Source organism: Euprymna scolopes, chromosome 26 (genome assembly GCF_053919585.1).
Source record: "Euprymna scolopes isolate OS-2025 chromosome 26, ASM5391958v1, whole genome shotgun sequence".
NCBI lineage: Eukaryota > Metazoa > Mollusca > Cephalopoda > Sepiida > Sepiolidae > Euprymna > Euprymna scolopes.
Window position 1 is genome coordinate 105,784,377 of NC_136507.1, and position 22,427 is coordinate 105,806,803.

A 22,427-nucleotide genomic window follows, 5' to 3' on the forward strand; every position below is an offset into this window, starting at 1 on the left:
TATTGTTGTTAAGGGGGTACTAGTGCTCAGAGTTCGTCAGAGCACTTGCCATTGAAATATCTGTAAAGCAGGCACAAGGATGCTATGTTTCGGTGATGGGACAGAGGTTGGAGTTTAGTTGATAGTTCAGGACCTATTAGGTTGGTAATTCTTTTGTTTTTTTAACCCTGTCTAGGAGTGAGAGACTAGTGACAGATGCACCAACTCAGATGTGCCAACAATACTCCATGCATGGGCGAACTGTAGCCTTGTAGAGATACAGGATACTCTCAGGTGTGAGTAGCCTTTTAGCACGGTAGAGAGAGCCCACTTGACTTGCAGCAGCCTTGACAATTGCCTCAATGTGTTCGTTCTAATTTATGTTGTCTGTGAATGTTAGCCCAAGGAGCTTGAGGGGAGTACTTTCAGGCAGTGTATCATTAGCCATGACAATCAGTTGTTGAAAAGGTTTCTTGTAATTATTAAAGGAAATACACATTGCACTTGAATGATCCATCAAAATAACTGATCAACCAAAATCAAATATTGATTTTATAATAAGAAAACTATCAATAAGAAAATCGAAAAAGCAACTAACTTTATTTTATTTATTAGACGAAATGATGCAATAATTCAGATTATAAATGTTATAAATTTATTTTGTTTGTAATATGATATTTTACTTAAGGATATTCTTTAGACTAGCAAAACATTTGTTCTCTCTGGTTGTATACAGAGTAGAACGATAAAATTGTCGCCCTAGAAAAGACAACATGATTCCATTTCCGTTTGATGAAGACTGTTTTCTTTTATGGTAGCAGATCATCTAGTACTTGGCCAGTTGTGTACAAATCCCAAAAGCAATAGAAGCATTCTACCATATCTGAAAGTGACACAATATTCAACAAGTGATATTGAAGATGCGCCGCTGTACAACCCATGCTCTCCACCGATCCAAGTTATGACAACAGGACCATTGCCAGCACCCTTAAAATGCAAATCCGGATGGTTTAACGCTTGAGGGCACAGCTCAATGCATCGGACGACTTTTTCTGGCCGCGGTTATGGTCTTTGATGTGACTTCAAGTGAAGGCCATATCATTCCAACTCACATCTTCAAAGTCAACTTGAAAGTCAACACCAAAGTGTACCTGGATGTGCTGAAGAGTGTGATGATCCCTAAGTGCAATCAGGTGGCCGCTGGCAGATCCTGGGTGTGGCAGTAAGACTCGGTGCTGGCCCCACAAGTCCAAAGAGACCCAGCCTTAGCTTTAGAACTACAACATTGTATCCTTCTCTCACTGCCCCTACCTCTTCCTCGCTGCCATCTGCCGAGTATTTGCCGAGCTCCCACCAACGCTTGTGGAAAAGGTATGCTCCCAGTTTCGGACCCATATCAAGGTGGTGATTGAAACTGACGGCGGCTACATTGAATAGATGTGAGCTCTACTACATAATCAAGTTAGCTAAATTGATTTTTTCAGTAAAAGTTTTAAAATAAGTAGAGTTGTTTTATTGTTCCACTCTGTATATTTACTAGTATATATAACGTAATTGTTCAGTTTGGGGAAGGTAATGTCTGGGAGGGTGGATTCATGACAGTAAAACAGATACTACACTACCTCTCCAAAAATTTGAGGTATCGCCTGTCAATTCATATACAACAACTATTACAACATCTGCTACGAAGAAAGGGAAGAAAAAAGACAAATGCAACTCTACAGTCGCTTCTATGAAGAAAGTGAAAAGGAAAAACAGTCAACTCTATAGACATGACTCCTACTACTACTACTATTAATACTACTATTGCTACTATAGAGAATTGATATGACAGAGGCAGATACAACTTATAATAGATGCAGGTTGATAGCTGTTGATGTGGTGAAAGTTCGTTCTGGATATACTGCATATTTTTTATTTGGTTTTATTCATTGGTTCAAATTACAAATGATATCCTTTATCATGTTTATTTATTTGCCAATAAATTTTTTAAAACCTCTCGTCTATTTTTAGTGCCTCCAAGAATTGAAAATGCTGGTTCGACCAACATTGCTGCGACACTGAATTCTCGAACTTTACTCAGATGCGATACATTTGGTTTACCTACGCCAACGATCCTCTGGGAAAAAAATGGCTCTCCATTCCCTAAAGTTGGTGGTCATTATCGTATGTTACACAGTGGAACATTGGAGTTTGTTCAGGTACACGTCGAAGATTCCGGAGAGTATAAGTGTATCGTGAAAAACAAGGCAGGAGTAGCGACGAGAGAGTATACACTCAATGTACAAAGTAAGAAAAAGTTATTGTAATAAATTTTCTGCTTTTTTCTTTTTTTTTTTTTTTTTTTCAAAATGGCAATTAATATCTAAATGTAAAAATACAATCGCATTATACATAGACCCATCTTACATATGAAAAATATAAGTACATGAAAATTATTGTGTTGAGGAAAAAGTTTTGGTGTTAGAATAATTGAATAGTGTAAATGTTCTGTCGCATACAGTCTATTATTGCTGTCGAAATCATCAATTTAGTCAAACTGATAAAATCCTTTTATAGGGATTAGATTATCTCCCTTGTCCCTTATTATATAGAAATTCGAGTTGTCTGCCCTTAGCTTTTTTTCTGTTGTTAATCTGTTGCAGGTGGCTACGCTTTTCCAGTCTCCCTAATGTTAAATAAAACGAGTGCTTTGTGCTCTCATTAAATTTTTCCTTCAGTCTGAAATATGCAGTCCATATAAACAACTATCATCTGCTATTATAATCTTTTATGGTCTATTATAATCAATGCAGTACTTTATGAAAGACAGCCGATTTGAGTTTTTCAAGGAAATTGAGAAAAGTTGTGAAGTTTTTGACTTAAAGCTGAAGAAATGGTATTTTGCAAAATCTGGAAGCTTGAAGATCGTTAGTAGAAAGTTGTGTTCTTCGGTTTCTTCTCGAATAACATTTTTTTTTCAACAGCAGATGTTGCTTGCATGATGGTCAACAGTAAATTTATCCATGAAATTCTGTCATTTATCTCAGTTTGTGCCATAGCTTAAAATCATTTTTAACTGCGTCACATTGGTGGGGGGGGGGGCAGAGAGAGGGTGGTTACTGCTACGATATTTGATTACTAGCATATGTGTGGAAGAACACAAATTCTAAATCAGCCAATTCCTGCTACAAATTCTTCTTCTGCAGGAACAAGGTGGTAGTGGTGTTGTTATTGTTATTGATTATGTTGTTTATTATGACTATTCATTCATTTCCAATGATTCAAAGAATTATTGTTGGCATTCATTTCCCGCGATATCTTTCTAATTAGAATTTTTCTAGAAATACATCGGATACTTATGAGAGGGACAACGTTAAGGTTGCCAACATCCTTAGGTGAAAGTGTTTCTTTGGAACGAACTGGATTTGTACTTGACACACCCAGATTGTCAGTTCGTGTTTTTAACCATTTAGCCACTGTCACCACTTTGATGCTAGTGATGTGCTAATGGCCGAATGTTGAGTGAATAAGGTATTTTAAAGTTCAACATGTTTCTGATAGTACTCTCCTTCGGACGCTAGTAATCGGGAAATTTTTTATCTTAATCTTTGTTTGAGCACCGAAATCCGGACTCCCTGAAGTTGTAAAAATGGTTTCTATGACCAGCAGTAAACCACAGTCGGCAAGATTCCAGCTACTAAAGCTCATATACTTGTATTTATGCGATGCCTTCAATAAGTTTCCAGACTTTTATTGTACAGCCATTTAAAATTGTGTTAGCCTTTGTAATTCAGTATGTTATTGGCTATACATCTTATGAGATGACTGACCAATTTTTATCATTTCAAGTTCAAGTGGACAGCTACAGCAGGAATTGGAATACACCCTACTAAAGCCTGATTGTCACAGTTGGTGAATTTCAAAAATGCAATCTGGACGTGAGAACACCTTAGAAGAACAATATGCAATAAAATTCTGTTTTAAACTCGGAAAAAAATGCTACAGAAACGTATGGAATGCTTTAGACAGCTTTTAGACCATCATGAATCAAGAATCAGTTTTTGAATGGCATAAGAGATTCAAGAAAGTCAGGGAGTCTGTGAGGAATGATGAGAGGTGTGGGAGGAGTAAGGAAGTTAGACCACCCGAGTTGATTGGCCAAATAAAGAATTTCATGTAAAAATAACCGTCGTGTGTCTATAGAGACACTAAGTGCACAGTTTGATGTCAGTGTGAGAACTGTACACACAATTATTCGCAAGGAACTGAAGATGCAGAAGATTTGCGCAAAGTTTGTCTCAAGTGTGCTCAGAGCAGATCACAGTCTATTTGACCGAGATGGGCATCAAGACAGTTCCTCACCCTCCCTGTAGTTCAGACCTTGCTCTCCATCTACTTGTAAACTGTGAACTGAAAGGGGGATTTTTGCTAACATATCACCTACAAGCAATGATGGTGGGATTTTTATTTACTTTCCTTTTTCCCCAAAATGTCCTCATGTTAATTATTAAAGTTATTTTAAATTTGCAATGATTTTTCAGAACCATTTTAGGTTTTCTATTTTCTTCTTTTTTTCTTTTTTCTTTTTAGTTCCACCACAAATTCTTCATGACGGACCTCTGTACCTTAAAGTGGTTGAGAAACATCCTATTGCTTTGCCTTGCAATGTTTCAGGAACGCCTAAACCGAAAATTGTGTGGAGAAGGAAATCCAGTATTTTACTGGGAGGACCAGGTAAACCAGAAAAAAACTTGAAAAACATTTGCGTTTTTATTTATTTTTTTTTTTTTTACGTTTTATTTATTTATTTATTTGTTTATTTGTTTATTGCTGCTGCTGCTGCTTTTTTGTTACATGCGTACAAAAACATCTTAAAAGAATTTATCAGTCGGTCTATCATATTCAAGTTTAAAGTAAAACTGGCCTGTGATGCTTAAGTTTGAAATTAGGATAACAACTGAAATATTTTTAATGAAATAAATGCCCAAATGTGTTTAACGTGAAACTTTAAAACTTTATAGATTTTGTACACATTTGTACACATTCTGTCTGGATGTGAAACTTGAAGGAAACAATCGTATTATATGTAACTGGATAAACGCTTGTAAGGTCATGTGACTTTTAGAAAAAAAAACAGCCGACCTATATATATATATATATATATATATATATATATATATATATATATATATATATATATATATATACTAGCACGCCACCCAGTGTTTCCCAGTCGTAAAATATGCTTTAATCTAATATTTTAATTTATTGAGAAATAACATTTCCGTTAGTCTGCTACGCTTAAGTGTTTACCATTTTCGTTTGTCAATCACACTTAAGTAAGAAATAGTATTTTCGTTGGTTTGTCATGCATAAGTTTGAAATACCAATTTCGTTGGTCTGCTATGTTTAAAGTTGAACAAATTTGTTCATCTGTCAGGTTTATTTTTCAAATAAGATTTTTGTTGGCCCGTCATGCTTAAGTTTGAATTCACAATTTTGTTGTTAAATGAATTCACCTTAAAAATGGATTGGGTCTAGATTTTCTTATAAAACCAAGCAAATCGCATTTGTCCCGTGTGCCAAGATATACAGTTGCTGTTGTAATTATGTTAGCGACATCTTTGGGTGGGGCTACTCAACAAACAAAGGGAGTCTGTGCAGTAATTTGGTCGTAATCTTGTCGTGAATCTCTGGGTGGACAACCTTTTATCATTGAACAAGTTCATCTTGACAGATACAATTAACCTTACTGTAAGCCCAACTGACACAACAAAGAAGATGAATCTAAAACGATTGTTGTCATAAAGATCAAAAAGGGAGAAACCAATATCTAACTGATGTCCATGGCATATATATATATATATATATATATATATATATATATATATATATATATATATATATATATAAAATGAAAATTACAATTAAATTTACCAAATGATCCAAGATGGTAAAAATTAAAGTATGTTATAAATATTACAGAATTAATATTTATAAAGTTATCTCAGCCAGATGTAAAAGCTCGATAAAACCAAATAGGAGATAGAGCTTATAATACGAGCAACCAGTTAATAAAACATGTTAAAAAAAACACTTTGAAATGAGTTAAAAACATATTTGATCTCAAAAGAAAATACTTGATAAGTGGATAGTCCTTAATCCGCAGAGTTTAGAAGAAATACTTTCCTTCTCATCAGAGGGTAGGAATTAGCAAAATGCGAGATCGGATTTTGCATGCAGAAGTATTTGATGAAACAATGAGTAAGTTAAAGATCTTACTTGAAAACAAAAAAGTGAAGCAGAGGGAATATGGTGAAGAAAAAGGTGATTACACATGAATGGATAGTCTGGTGAAAGATAAATAATCCGATTTTTTTTTTAGCGATAATAAGGTTATCGTCTTCACCTTGGAGATCCGGTGTTTTCTTAGAAAGTCGCCCTCTTTTTATTTGGACGTATTTATTTTATTTATTTATTATTTTAAAAACAGTAATCTATGTACACGCGTGTTTCTGAAGAGGGATAGGACCCCGAAACACGCGTGTACGTAGATTACTGTTTTTAAAATAATATATATAGCGGGCAGTCCGGCGTTGCCCGGTCATACAATACGCTTAAACATGATATTTTAATTTATGCAGATTGCATATGTATTATTACAGAAGAAATGATTTGCGGCGATTTTAAATATTACCTCTTCTTTTATTATAAATTGAAGTCATTAATAAGAAAAGATTAAAATAAAATAGTGAGGTACACCCGGGCTTGAACAGGGGATCATTCGATTTGTATTCGAATTCTCTAACACTAAGCTATATCTCTAGATTGTAACTAACTAGCAGGACCCGTATACCAGCATTGCCCCCCCCACCCTTAAAAAAATTAATCAAACTATGTTTGTTAGTTGGAGTCACTGCCACCCCAGTAAAATAGCAGGCACCCATGGTCAAAATGAATGTACTGTGCTGAAGCAACAACGTTAGCATCTATAAACCCATTTTTAACATGAGGATTTGATTATGTGATGTGATTATTCTGTGTTTTCACCTAACGTGTCAAATAAAAGTAGGGTACTTTGGCCTATTAGAGAGCATGTGTTACCGTCCGCCTGTAATCTATAATGAAAATAAAAGAATGAACTAAAAATTAACTATAAGCCAGTGCATTTATTCCAGAGGGAACATTTTTTTTTCTGGCGATTATCATCAAGTACAGGCTTGATTTTCAGATTAAAAAAGAAATTTAAAGTAGTATTTTTAATGACTGCAATAGTCGGGGGATCAATTTGTAATGATAATGTTCTAATAAATGGAATACACATTTTTGCCACGTCAGTTATTAACGCTGCCACTAGCTGTTAAATGTTTCCTTTTCTGTTGGTAAGATGTATGCAATTTTTTCCAAGGTAAGCGTGTAATCTATGATAAACGTCATATAAATTTGCAAAAAATTGAAAAGGAAAAATCTAAACGCAGCATTAATAACATGAGTGGCCAAAAGTGGGTATTCACTGTAGTAGAACATTATAATTCAAAATTTAAGCCTGTAAGCACTAATAATCGCCTAAAAAAGTTCACGAATTAGTGAGAAATAAAAAGTAAATGGTAGAGGCAGCATTATTCAGGTCCACCAATTCATTTTTTTAATCGATGGTGGTTTTTGACAACAACGAAGGCGATTATTATAGTGGATAGTGTGTTTTAAACTTTGTAAAAGAAAGCAAGTAAACTGGTTATTGAACGTTCTTTTAATGATTTTCTTGTTCTTGTATTTTTTTCATTTTACATGACTAAAATTACCTATTCATTAAATGAACTTGACGCCGGGCGAAATAATGTGTCTCTTAGTGATGCCATATTTTAATGTTAGTAACCATTCGTTTATTAAGATAAAAACCAGATGCCGGAATATGAGAATTATCAGAGCTCAGCCAATCAGAATAGAAAGACTTCGGTGAGAGAAGCTTTATTATTTATGAATCATAAATTGGAAAGATTATGTTAGGTCTATGTATGGATGAGCCAGTTCGGTCTGTGTAATCACAGAATCTGTGGAACGTGTAGAATTCCTCCCAATGATTACTGGTAGCAGTGGTAGAACCAAATATTTAGAGAGAAAAATAGGCACTCTTTACTCTAACGATGTTGCAATTGTGATAGTGTTGCTCGTAGGATGTATTGTAGTATTTTATTATCATGACTTAATGTATCTGAAATCGTGTTCAGAAGCTATATAAGATAGTGGCTATTAGCCTAGCTGTATGGAATTTGTATGTGGCATCTGTTATTGCAAACCTACGATACTTTTGTCCAGAGGGAAATACCTGCGGCTACTTTATAAATATAGAAAGAAGAGATCTCATTTTTTTTTTTTTAAGAAGAAATGGTTTTCTTTAATTTTATTATCTCCCTTTGTCGGTGTAACGTAAAATATTCCCCTGAAATAATTATTTTTTATCTATGAGAGAGAAAAGCTATTTTTAAGATCGGATCTTTTCGATTTTCAATACTTATCGGGTGAATTTCTTTACAAAACATATCTAAGACCACTGCCTGACAGATAAATTAGCTTTGTGTGAAATTTGCAAAAGATTGGCTCAGCCGTTTCGAAACCTATAAGGAAGGAACTCACACACACACACACACACACACCCACACACACCCACACACACACACAAAGCGACTTTTATATATATATATATATATATATATATATATATATATATATATATATATATATATATATATATATATATACTAGTAGGGGACCTGATGTTATCCGGAATTTAAAGATGATCAACAGATATTTCACACTCCCATATTTTTATTGTCATCGAAATCAGTGAAATCGTCCATTTTTAATCAATTAATTGCCTGCTCTAGTTGGGGACACATCGTGGTGCACTGGAAGGAAACTTCACATGCCTCTCCCAGTGACGTAGTTCACAATACATTGTAATCTACATTGCACTGTAGAGAATCTACTGTTGATTTTATAAAATTATTTTTTATATATAATGGCTTGAATTAAAGTTTAAAATGCAAAAGTTAAGTATTATGCTTCAATTTTGCTTTAAATAGAAACACATCTCTGTCATATCAAAGAACATACTCTCTGTCACATCAAAGAACATAGTTGATTTAATATGCCTGACCTTACTTCTTGTGCGGTGATAATGGCTTGCATTAAATTTTTTAAGTTTAAATTTGATTTAAGTTTTTAAAAAAAGTAAAGTATCATGGTGTAACTGTGCTTTAAACAGAAACATTCATTTTGAACGCGCCCCTGTCATCTCAAAGAACCTAATGTTGATTTATATGCCGGAGCTTTTTGCTGGTGTGGTAATAAAACTTCTCAAATGCACTTGTGCTTTTAGGCCGTGTAAGGCGTTTACTTTGGTCAAAATCGCCTGTTCCTTCTTTCATAAAATTATTTCACTTATCGATTAGTGATACTTATCGAAGACATTCTGGTACAGAACTTATCTAAGAACAATACCAGGCACATGAAGTACTTTCTTGTGAAATTTCATAAAAATCGGCCCAGCTGATTTCGAGTCTATAGGGAATGAACTTACAGACATACAAAGTTTCTTTTATGTATGTATATATATATATATATATATATATATATATATATATAGAGAGAGAGAGAGAGAGAGAGTTTTCATCTATATAATTATAAAACTGAAATGACCTTGTAATGAATGTTGTAACCCAACATTCGGTTTACGACTTCCAGTTGCGCACGCGTACATAAACAAATAATCAACACGACAATAAAACGTATTGTTTTACTGTGTGCGTTTTCAGCATCTCAATTGTTTTTTTTGGGGGGGGTCGCGTTTAAATTATCTAAATAAGCAACTGTTAATACTTTCTGCATTTTTTTTTTTTACATCGTTCATTTCCGTATTCCGTTTAAGTTATTTTAACGCCATTTTCCTTACAAATAAATCTAATTAAACCCATTAACAACCATAAAAGCATTTTACAACGGCGATTTACCCACCGCCTTCATTTTTATTTTTAAATTTATTCTCCATTTTTTAATACACCTTTCTTAAAAACATTCATACATTTTCTTCTACACTACCAACATTAATAAATAACCCCGAAAATATGTTTTTTTTTATTTGCGTTACAAATAAATAATCAACGCGACAATAAAACATATTGTTTTACTGGGTACGTTTTCAGAGTCCCAATTGTTTGTTTTTTTTCGTGTTTAAATTAAAAGATATACTAAAATTTGAATTTAACTCTAAGTATTATGGTATCTGTTCAATGCACATTTACCTATGAGTATGGCAAACCACTTATAATTCAATGGCTGTAAGTTTTTTTTTTTTTTTTTTCAAAGATAAAAAATTATAAACAGAACGATTTATAGAAATATATCTATATTCTTTTTTCATTTTAATATACTTTCAAAGAAATGTTTCTGCTATGTTACAAAAAACTATTTTCTTTACGTCACAAGTGTCACGCTCATACATTAATTCTATAGCTAATATAACATACTGACCCAACGGGTCACGGGTAGTCTAGTATTTTAATAAAATTCTAATATTTTTTTATATTATACTATAAACCACATTTAATATTTTGTATTGAAAATATAATATTTAAAAAATGGGTTATTTATTTACTAGGGGTGAGCGCCCGGTTTTGCCCGGTCGTAAAAATACATTTAAATATATTTTAATTTGTCCAGATTTCGTGTATATTATTACAATTATTCGCTATTTCAAAAGTAAAAAAAAAAAGTATTTGTGTGTCATCAGCTGGAATCGAAACCGAAAGGGAAAATGTAGCATTCAAAGCTCATGGCGTTACCACTGTATCAACATGATACGCATATGAACTGATTAAAAATAAACTAAGATGAATGTAAAAAAATATATAACGATTTTTTTTTTAATTTGACCCCTTTTTGACCCCTTAAAACTATTTTAATCAGCTAAAGATCCATAAAAGAACGGTCCATAAAAAACCCAATCATTTGAGGTCCCTAGTGCCGAAACAATTCCGGTAACGTGAGAATTGCTTTTGATTTAAAAAAACAAAAAAACCATCAGAACTCGCAAAGCACTCGGTTGTTGGTTTGTCACGCTAAAATTTGAAATAGAATTTCCGTTGGTCTGCCACACTTAAGTTTGAAATAGCATTGCAGATTGTAAGAATATGCGTTCTTTTTTATGTACTAAATGGTCACCGATTATCAAAGCTCAGAAGCCACGATAAAGGTTCTTCTTATTTAGAAAACTTTCTTTTAAACAATTTTTTTTTCAGGTTATAAGATTCACGAGAATGGAAGTTTAGTATTACACAACCCATTATCCAAGGATTCCGGTTCTTACGCTTGCATTGCTCAGAATAATGCCGGCAGCGTGGTTAATCAAGTCCATCTCCTTGTCCTTGGTGAGTTGAATTTCTCTTTAAAATTTAAATTGTATTTCGACAATTTTGATTTCATGAAAACAAGGAAAACACCCTTTTTTTTTAATTACTTTTGTCCTTTTTTTATGAGATAATCATCTAATTAAAGTGTTCTCAGCATTATTTTGGTTGTGTATTCCCTCTGAGCTATTTTATCATCTGTGGACTCGATATCTGCATATATAATTTATGAGAAAGATTTATATATATACAGGGTGGGCCAAAATAAGGGTCCTATCTTTAAATTTGAATAACTTCCACAAAATAAAAGTTAAACTCACCAAACTTTATGTGTGTGTAGACTGACCCTTCCGAGATTTTTTTGAAATAAACAAAACAAATTTTGGCCGAAAAACACTTAAAACTTACATGAATTTATGAATTTTTAAAAATAGGACCCTTATTTTGGCCCACCCTGTATATATAATAGTTAGACATTACATAAATTATTTTGAAAATTTCCATTAAATCTTTTTTTTTTTATGGAAATCATTCCAGACAAGACATAAAGCATCTCCGCTTTTGATGCACAATTGTTTTTTATATAAAAATAAGGAAACACCTTCTTAAAAATATTATTATTATGTATTTTTTTTGTTTGTTTTGTAAAAATAATAATTTAAAGTCATGACTTACATCAACTAAAACGTGAAAATAACATTAAAGATGAGAACAGTAGTCGAGAGAATCCAAATAATACGTTTAATTTGTTAATTCAACAATCAGCCATCGGTTGCGTTAATCCTCAATAAACCTCTATACCATAATTCTTTTCGTTTTGTATACTCCCCAACACAACAAATTTACTCACATCTGAGAGTATCTTGGATCTCTACAAAGCTACCATTCGCCCATGCATGGAGTATTGCTGTCACATCTGGGCTGGTCCATCCATCACTAGTCTCTCCCTCTTAGTGTCCAAAAAAGAGTCTCACACCTAATAGATTCCCCACTAGCAACCAAGCTCAATCTTCTGTCCCATCGCCACAATGTTGCATCACTGTACCTGTTTTACAAGTATTTTAATGGAATATGCTCTGGTGAACTCATTGGACTTATACCTCCTCGACGTACATACCTCTCCTGACAAATTGTTTTATTTATAAAATCCCACTCTTTCACTGTGCAGGTCCTTAGATGCCAGAAAGTCTTCTACTCTAATAGCTTCTTCCCACAAACTGCTAGCCTTTGGAATTCTCTCCCTGCTTCCTGTTTCCCTAACTGTACTAACATGCAGAAGTTTAAATGTAATGTAAACCAACATCTCGCTCGTTTTATTACATAGTCTTCAGTAGATACAATCCCAAATAGTAGCCTTTAACGTCCAAGCGGTCATATGCCTTGTTTGGGGGTGAAAAAGAGTAAAAACAAAACAATTATAATACATCTTAATCATTAACCATGCATAGCATTAGTATTTAGTTTTTAAATTATTTCCTCCAAGATTGTGATCTGCTGAGATGGCATCGTTTTAAAACTGGGTCTCAACTAAAGAAAAACAGGAAATGACGTCAAATCAAGAAATCAATGCCAATGTCATTGCAATTTGAAACTGCGAGCAAACCAATTTGAGTATCAACTCGTCACTTGACTACGATATCCGACAAATCATTTTAAACACTGTTATGAAAGATAGAAACAAGACTCATTCCAAAGATTTATTGAACATACAGAATGGGTGCTGTAATGTTATGACCTTAATTATCTCCCTTAGGATAGCTCTTTAAATAGGAAGGTGCTAACAGCTCCCACCATTTTGCGGTCAGTTTAATAACGCCTGTAATGGTGCAGTGAAGTCAGAGACGAACACACATAATAGCATTTAACTATGCCATAAAAGACGTGATTTATTCAAATATTCAGCAAAGTGGAAATATTCTATTCTTATCTGGAGAACTATCATTTTTCACCCGTTTGATGTCTCCATTTTTGCATCCTTTTTGAGAAAGGGAATTTCATTCCTGAAATTATCAAAGATGTTACGTCCTTCCCGGATATGTTTTATTAATATTTAACACTAATTCTCATGTTTACTGATTTGATATGCGAAAGATTTTTGAAAAAATTAATGTTTTCTGAAGATTACCGTTACTCCTGATCTGAAATGGAACGCATACATCAAATCCGTTGCCAAGGCCGCTGGGAAAATGCTAGGATCCTTCTAACGCTCCAGTAAATATCTCACTACTGATGCAATTCTCTACCTATAAAAAAAGCCAGGTACGGACAATGATGGAGTACTGTTGCCACATCTGGGCAGGATAAGCTGCTAGAAGCAGCTTATCCTGCCTTGACAGAGTTCAAAATAGACTTTGTGACCTATTGGGGGATGCCCTTTTCTCTTCCCTGCAACTTCTTTTCCACAGAAGAGACGTTGCGAGACTGTCTCTGTTTTATTGTTATTTTCATGGCAAGTGCTCGTCTGAGCTTCAATCTATGGTCCCCCCCCCTCGTCAAACTTCCACAAAAAACACTCGTCTAACCAAAACCACTATCAATAATTTCCCACACTCTTTATCTATGCCTAAACCTAAACGTGGATTCCATGAACAAAATTTCTTTCTTAGAAGTGCACGCTTGTGGAACTCTCTTCCGTTTGCCTGCTTTCCAGCTGACTACAATTTGATTGTCTTCAAGTCCAATGTAAACAAGTTCTTTATAAACCATTCCCCTTAGTAATTCAGTCTACAAAATCCCACTACTTAAGTATACCCATTAATCCTTATACTTGAGTGGCCTCCGGGTCTTGATAAGTGATGACTTCTTTGTAAAAAAAAAAAAAAAGATTGATAATTATCTTGGATTGTTTTTATTCATACTTTCTTTCACCATTCCGTTAGTTTTTTTTCTGCATTGCTATCAGCCTTCATAAACACCAACATATCTGTTTACTAGCAATAATCCAAGAGTGGTTAACTAATAAAAGTGTTTTACACTTTACCTGGTGGATTGTTAACTATGCTGCACTTCCAGCTAACAATTTCCGAGATTAAATTCGACACAGTGCTATAATAATTTTCTACTCCAACATCCAAATTCAAATCAACACTCTCTGAAAAATCACACTTTTTTTTTATTTAAGCAGAAGCATCTCATTTGCATATGATTTTTTGGTTGGTTGTTTTTGTTTTACGGCATATCAACAACTTTTTCCAGGTCATTTAATGCCGAATCCAGTGATTTTGAAGAAAAAGTTTTTAATAGAATATATTGGTTCTTTTTTCAAGTCGGTTTCTATTTAACCCATAGTTGAGACCCTAACAGGTACTACCACTTTGGGTTAGAGTTGACCTGAGAGGAATGGCAATTAAAGGGTGGCTTCATGCTCCCCAAAGCCCACAACCTGGAGCCTCACCATTGGATATAGTTTAAGGTCATATCCAGGACCACATTTGCATATGAGGTGACAAGATCGTCAGCATATAAAGAGAAGCACCCTTTTTTTCTCTTTTTTTTTTCTTTTTGTTTGCACCGGACACTACAGTAGCAGTGTCAGAAATTTCGTGAAAATAGTGAATAATTCCACCCCATCTTTCCAAGCTTATAACTCCTCGAAAATTTTAATTCAAGCCCTGATTTTTTTTTCAATTAAAGGAGCAAGGACCAAGGTTTTATTAAAAAAAAACAACAAAAAAAAAAAAAACAATGTGTTTTTTTAAAAAAAAAAGGTTTTAAACTTCGGACTTTACAGGTAAATTTCTAAAAAAGCGATTTTTTTTTGTTTTAAATTTGAATATATTATTTATTGAGCTTTTCTCTTCAATTTGTGATATATAAAACTCCCCGACATAATTAATTATTTACTTTTTAATAGACATTTCAAAATGAGAGGCGTGAATTATTCGACCCCCTGTCTTTCCAAGCTTATAACTCCTCGAAAAATGTAATTCAAGCCCTAATTATTTTTTCAATTAAAGGAGCAAGGACCAAGGTTTCATTAAAAAAAAAAAAAAGACAAAAAAAAACAATGTGTTCTTATAAAATAAGGTTTTAAACTTCGGACTTTACAGGTAAATTTCTAAAAAAAGCGATTTTTTTTTTTGTTTTAAATTTGAATATATTATTTATTGACCTTTTCTCTTCAATTTGTGATATATAAAACTCCCCGACATAAATTAATTATTTACTTTTTAATAGACATTTCAAAATGGGTGACACTTGGGGGGGGGCGTGAATTTAAAAAAAACGTTTGTCTAAAATAATATATTCGGTTTATTGGAAAGAACATAAAATTTCACATTGACCCTGAAAATATCGTAAAAATAAAATCAATAGAAAAGTTTTGATAGATTTTTAAAGTTTAAAAATTGAAAAATATTGAGTTCGGAAAATTCATTACTGTTTTAAAAAAAAAATAAAATATTTCTATTACTTTTAAAACAACTGTAATAGTTTATTTTGGAAGTATAATCCATAAAGAAAATAAATAAGCCACTTTTAACAGAGAAATTCCGAGATTTTTATATTGTATTCGCAGTTTCGTGTTAGGGGTGTCAAAAATTCCTACAAAAATTCTGATACACCTAACACTACAGTCAGCTGAAAGAACAGGTTTGTAACAATCATACAAAGCAAACTACAATTAAATATATAAAGAGTGTACTCACACTATGTAGAATATAAACATTTCCTCAAAGTTAACGTACATGAAAGACAACATGCCGAAAGAAAAACAAAATGAACAATAGTCAAAACTACTTTAAATAATAATAATAATAATAATAATAATAATAAGGAGAGGAATGAATGGAAAAATACAACAAACAACAATAATGAAAACAGCTGAAATATTAAGGAAAACCCTTGAATGTGGAAACTAACACACATGAACCACAAGCACAGACCAAGCAAACTGCTATAGAGACAAAACGTGAAGAGCTACATGGAACCAAGAACATTGAAGATGCATACCTATAAGTTCTCTAACCCCAACCCATCTCCCCATTACCACATCACTGTCCCCCAAAAAAGAGTCAGACGAATAGCCAAATAGTCACGGAGAAAGGAAAGACCGAGGCGTGAACACTGACCAGACCTCACTATATAAGTACAAAGAGAACTGGGACCTTGGGGAGGCTTATTGCCACTCAAATTCCAGTAAAGACCAATGGCCACTGCCACCGAGAAATCAATGCTGTTGAAATAATGAAAAATTATTTGCAAATATTATCGAAAGAGGTGAAGAGTACTGAAAAACCTGGGGAGAATTGTATCACTCAGCTTCCAGGGAACACCTCAGGCTGTATTTAATGAGGTCTTTGATGACCTGTGTGAAAGCTCCTTGTGTGCCAATAATAATAATACTTTCTTCTCAAACAAATAATAACAAATTTACGAACAGTGTTACAATAAACCTCTATACCATGATTCTTTTCGTTTTGTATACTCCCCAACACAACAAAATTACTCACATCCCTTTTTCTTGTAAGAAAAACATTAGATAAGTGGAAAATGAGATTAGGATAGACCGAGATTCGAACTTTGTAAGCAAGGTTCAGAAACGGAATTTCGCATTGTTCAGTTTCACATAAAATAGTTTAGATATGTTGTTGTAAAAGGAATTTTGATTGTTCAATTCTTTTTATGAAAACTGAATTAAAATAAGGTCAGCTAGAGAAGAACGAACAATAGCAATTTGAAAACATATTGAAAAATAGGTTAGTGAGAATTCTTTGTCTGCATAAATGGTTTGGAAACATGTGCCTAGCCACGTATGTTTAAGCCACGTGAGTTTCCCACGTGAGTGTGTCACGTTGAGAGCCATACATGACGTCATAGCAGAAAAGCAGATTCTCAATATAGTTTGCTAGTTTTAGTGAGATTAGGGACAGAGAGAGAGACAGAGTCCAGAGTCGAGTCGGACGGAGACAGAGCTGACGTGAGGAGGGTCCCCCTTTAGAAGCGAAAGCTTAGAACATTAAGCATGTAAAAACGACTTTGAATTCCTGGACGTAATCGTCATTTCGACCGGTCAAATGGAATAAAAGAACATCTCATATTTTTGTAACTGCCGTTTTCGTGTCATCATTCTACCAAATTGAAGGTAATGTGAAATCATCGTTATTAATGAACTTTGTATAACCCATCTTAAGTAAAGTGTCCCCCTCTCTATCATAAGTAATGATTGTCCGCTGCTGTGTTAAAGACTCCTACGATATATAAGAAACCACAGACTGTAAAATGTATGAATGTCTTCTCCCTCTCATCATCGTCTCTCCCCAATATGAACATCCAGCTATATAACAACAGGATATCCTTTAAGGGGGAAGGAGGCAACAAAATGAACATTGCTTAAGCCGATGATTTGTTTTTTAGCCAATTCATTGAAGGTAATGTGAAATCATCTTTAATGATCGTAGTATAACCCATCTTAAGTAATGTGTCCCCCTTCCCATCATGAGCAATGATTATCCTCCCCCTCCTGTGTTATAAGAACTGACCACCCCCTCTCTCAGTCGCTATGTTCAGAAGAAACATCACAGAACTGTATGTCTTCTCTCTCTCTCATCACCGTCTCTCCCTAATATGAACATCCAGCTATATAACAACAGGATATCCTTTAAGGGGGAAGGAGGCAATTCATTTGGAATTGTTCACAGTTGGTGCTGCAGAATCACTCTGAATCGACCAAATGGACGCTACCCCAAATCCAGCATGACCACATCGATGAAACCCGAATAAACCTAACAGATACTGTAATATACAATTTTTAAATTATATATATATATATATGTATATATATATATATATATATATATATATATATATATATATATGTATATATATATATATATATATATATATATATATATATATATATATATATATATATAATGTAATTTTTAGTATAATTATTTTTTAATACCCACTTATGGAATCTGTAATAAAATTCAAAAGTCTTTCTGCAATCCAGTCATATTTGGTACAAATAAACTTCAATCTGTGCCTGACTTGTTTACCAATTCTCAATCGTGAATGCTCAACAGTCTTCCGTTTATTGCCGTTCAATGATATGCAGGGACACTTTGATGATTGCCTCATTAGTAAACGGTATGATACTGAATTGGATTCACACTCACTGAACTTTAACTCCCAGATTTTTATGTCTGTATCTTTATTTACACGTGGTTATTACATTATATTATATTATCTTATATTATATTATATTATTTGAGACGGTCATATAGATAAAATAATATGGTCTTACCGTGCAGGATAATCATGTACATTAAGAGGCTTGAGATGACATGGCGATGTCCTATAAGTGTAATGAGCTCGAGAGATAAAGAATAGGAGTATTTGATACATATGTTTATTCACGGAGAGCTATTACAAGAATCTCCGGGGGGGGGGAACCGGAAGTTACTGAACCCAAGTTCGCAGCAAATTTCTTTAATATATATATATATATATATATATATATATATATATAATGTAATTGTTAGTATAATTATTTTTTAATACCCACAGACACTGGTATTTTATCTTTAGGGGAATCATCATGATTACCGCCAGTCGGGAGATTCGAACCCAGCTACGAAGCCATCGCTGACTCCATTAGCAAGGAACAAACCACTTGGCCAATGTTTACCGCAGCATGAATATAATTGAAATTAACATTTATGTAAAGCTTAAATGTCATTCAAGAAGGCCGAGAGTGATCATGTGATTTTAACACCATGATCTGCGCATGTGAGCTTAAGTGACTGACTTATTTCAACAATAAGAATCCAGTTCTGAAAGGGGCAAACATAATTATTACTATATATATATATATATATATATATATATATATATATATATATATATATGTATATATATATATATATATGTATATATATATATATATATGTATATATATATATATATATATATATATATATATATATATATATATATATATATACGAGCAAACAGTTAATAAAACATGTTAAAAAAACACTTTGAAATGAATTAAAAACATATTTAATCTGAAAAGGAAACACTAGATAAGTGGATAGTCCTTAATCCGCGGAGTTTCAAAGAAATACTTTCCTTCTCATCAGAGGGTAGGAATTAGCAAAATGCGGGATCGAATTTTGCATGGAAAAGTATTTGATGAAACAACAAGTAAGTCAAAGATCTTACTTGAGAACAAAAAAAGTGAAGCAGAGGGAATATGGTGATGAAAAAGGTGATTACATATGAATGGATAGTCTGGTGGAAGATAAATAATCCAGTGACGGTAAAATCCAAATATATAACTTCAAGAAAGTTAATTGAATTTCCATTTGCACAAGTAAAATCCAAAAATCCTGTAATTGGAAGAAGATGATCCATAATAATCCAAAGGCAGAAATCCATGGAAAAATTCACAAAAATGTGTACAAGGAAAAAAGGAAAAGATTCCAATAATATTAATAAAAGAAAAATAAGATATGCTTTTCACTCTACTGCTGAGATATAAATATTTTTATTTTATTTTATATATATATATATATATATATATATATATATATATATATATTCACTTAAGCAAATATCATTGAATGAAATAGACGTTTTTCTGTTTATTAATTCTGTTTTAGATCATTTCACAACTTATAAATAACGGCGTTATATCTAACCAACTGGCTAATGAGCATTCCTTTTTATTTTAGAAAGATTTTAGTTAACAACACATCTATACTTGAACAAATGAAAACTTGAAACACTAAAAGCAAATAAAAACTAAAAATATTAATAAAATAAACTTTACCAATACTAGTAACATCCTGAAATGTCTGTAAAGTTATTAAAATAATTAACCAATGCAACAAATATACACGTTATTAAAATAAATTAGCAAATAAATAATTAAATAAGTAAATAAGATTTTCTTTTTGATTATATAAATTGGTCAAAACCAGTTAGATTAATCTATCCCTGACGATGAATCCAGAAGAATTGGAAAGTACTCGGTCTTACGACAAATATGGCTATTACATCAGCCAATTCTTGCCAGAGGTGAAGACCATTCTTTGGAAGTTGGAAAGGATCAAAAACAGAATTAACGTCTATTTTATTTAATGATATATATATATATATATATATATATATATATATATATATATATATATATATATATATATATATATATGAACAAATGATTAATAAAACATGCTAAAAGACATCTTGAAAAAGAGTTAAAAACATTTAATTTTAAAAAAGGAAGCACAAGATAAGTGGATAGTCCTTAATCCGCAGAGTTTCGAAGAAATACTCTCCTTCTCATCAGAGGGCAGGAATTAGCAAAATGCAGGATCGGATTTTGCATATAAAAGTATTTAATGAATATATATATATGAGAATAATGGAAATAGTATTCTGACGAAATATATATATGTGTATATATATATGTATATATATATATATATATGTATATATATATATATATATATATAACTACTTAATTTACTCACATAAAATTAATATACGAAAATATAGATTTATGCGTAAACTTTAAGTATTTGCTTCAAAAGTGTTCAATACGTGGGTAGAGCTAGTTAGTAAGTTATAAAATGTATATGGCGATTAAGCTACACTGAATATTCCGTGTTTCATCCACTCTAGGATTCTTCAGGCTTATGCGCTATATATATATATATATATATATATATATATATATATATATATATATATATATATATATATATATACATATGATGAGAATAATGGAAATAGTATTCTGACGAAATCGAGAAATAAGAAGGAACAAACTGAGTTATGTGTTCATCAACGTCTCGTCTTTATTCCGAGAGAAGAAGTTTCGAATAAGGACGAAACGTTGCTGAACACATAATTCGATTTGTTCTTTTGTATTTCTCTCTCTCTCTCTCTCTCTCTCTCTCTCTCTCTCTCTCTCTCTATATATATATATATATATATATATATATATATATATATATATATATATATATATATATATATACCTCAGAAAATCCCTACGTAGATGAATTATTATTATTATTATTATTATTATTATTATTATTATTATTATTATTATTATTATTATTATTATTCCAACTTGCCTTTTCACATCAGATGTGGGTCATAGCGATACATGAAATTTTGTTATTTATATTGGTTTCCATGAGGCCATCTTTAAAGCCTTCCTCAGCCTTTTACCCGCTCGCCCCTAATTGAGATATGTTTGTACATCTGTTTATCCAATCAAATCTCAACGTGTTCATACATCTACACAGTGATGACTCCAGTCACCTTCAGCCTCAACAGCAGGGAGTCACTATTACTAACTCTGTTGTCGAGATGCACATTGCAAATCTACAGAACCATAATCCTGTCAAACCTATGCAACCACAGACTTTCAGTGGGAGCAGTGCATTCGCTCACATGTAACATGGCACTACAGATATTTACGATGGTTTAAACTCATTCCTGAATAACGTGACATTGAACGATTAATTAAGATTGAAAAAAATATATATAAAACTTCTGCCCCCCCCCTCCTATGCAAGATCAAACTTGATTCACATCAGTCATGTGACAGACTGAGTTTGCAACTTCCAACTTTTGCAAACTGTTCACTGTAAACATAGCGTCTGAATTTAATTTGAGTTTTCACTTGCTCCACCACACACATATAATATTTTTGTTTCTGCTTTCATAAATAATAGTTTAATATTCAAATGGGTGATGTAATGTTAGAATAGATATAGTATTTAAATTAAAAAAAAAAAAAGAAAATGGTTGACTAGAATTTTATTACATTTGTGCCTCTTTTTGGTTTCAGTTCCTCCTTCGCTGATCGTAAAGAAATCCGAATATGTTGCCCAGCAGGACAAGAGTGTCATTCTTCAGTGCCGTGCGGAAGGAATACCAAACCCAACAATCAGATGGCTTAAAAATGGACAGAATATTTCAACCGACAATTACAAATACGTGTTCCTTCACCAAGGTTGGCTTTCTTTGCCATTCCCAAGGTAAAGTATTTTTTCTTTTGTTATTCTTAGACAACTAGCGAATCAACATCGTTTTGAATTG

The 22,427-nt window shown here is 32.8% G+C and overlaps 1 protein-coding gene across 1 annotated transcript in view; it reads left to right on the forward strand.

The window, feature by feature from the left end:
• Positions 1–22,427, forward strand: part of LOC145247851 (hemicentin-1-like) — a 303,157-nt gene that overhangs the window by 140,647 nt on the left and 140,083 nt on the right. Inside the window, exons 28-31 of the mRNA XM_080109473.1 lie at positions 1,993–2,268; positions 4,552–4,695; positions 11,259–11,387; positions 22,177–22,366. Of these exons, the coding sequence (XP_079965599.1) occupies positions 1,993–2,268; positions 4,552–4,695; positions 11,259–11,387; positions 22,177–22,366 (739 nt within the window). The remainder of the gene's footprint in view (positions 1–1,992; positions 2,269–4,551; positions 4,696–11,258; positions 11,388–22,176; positions 22,367–22,427) is intronic.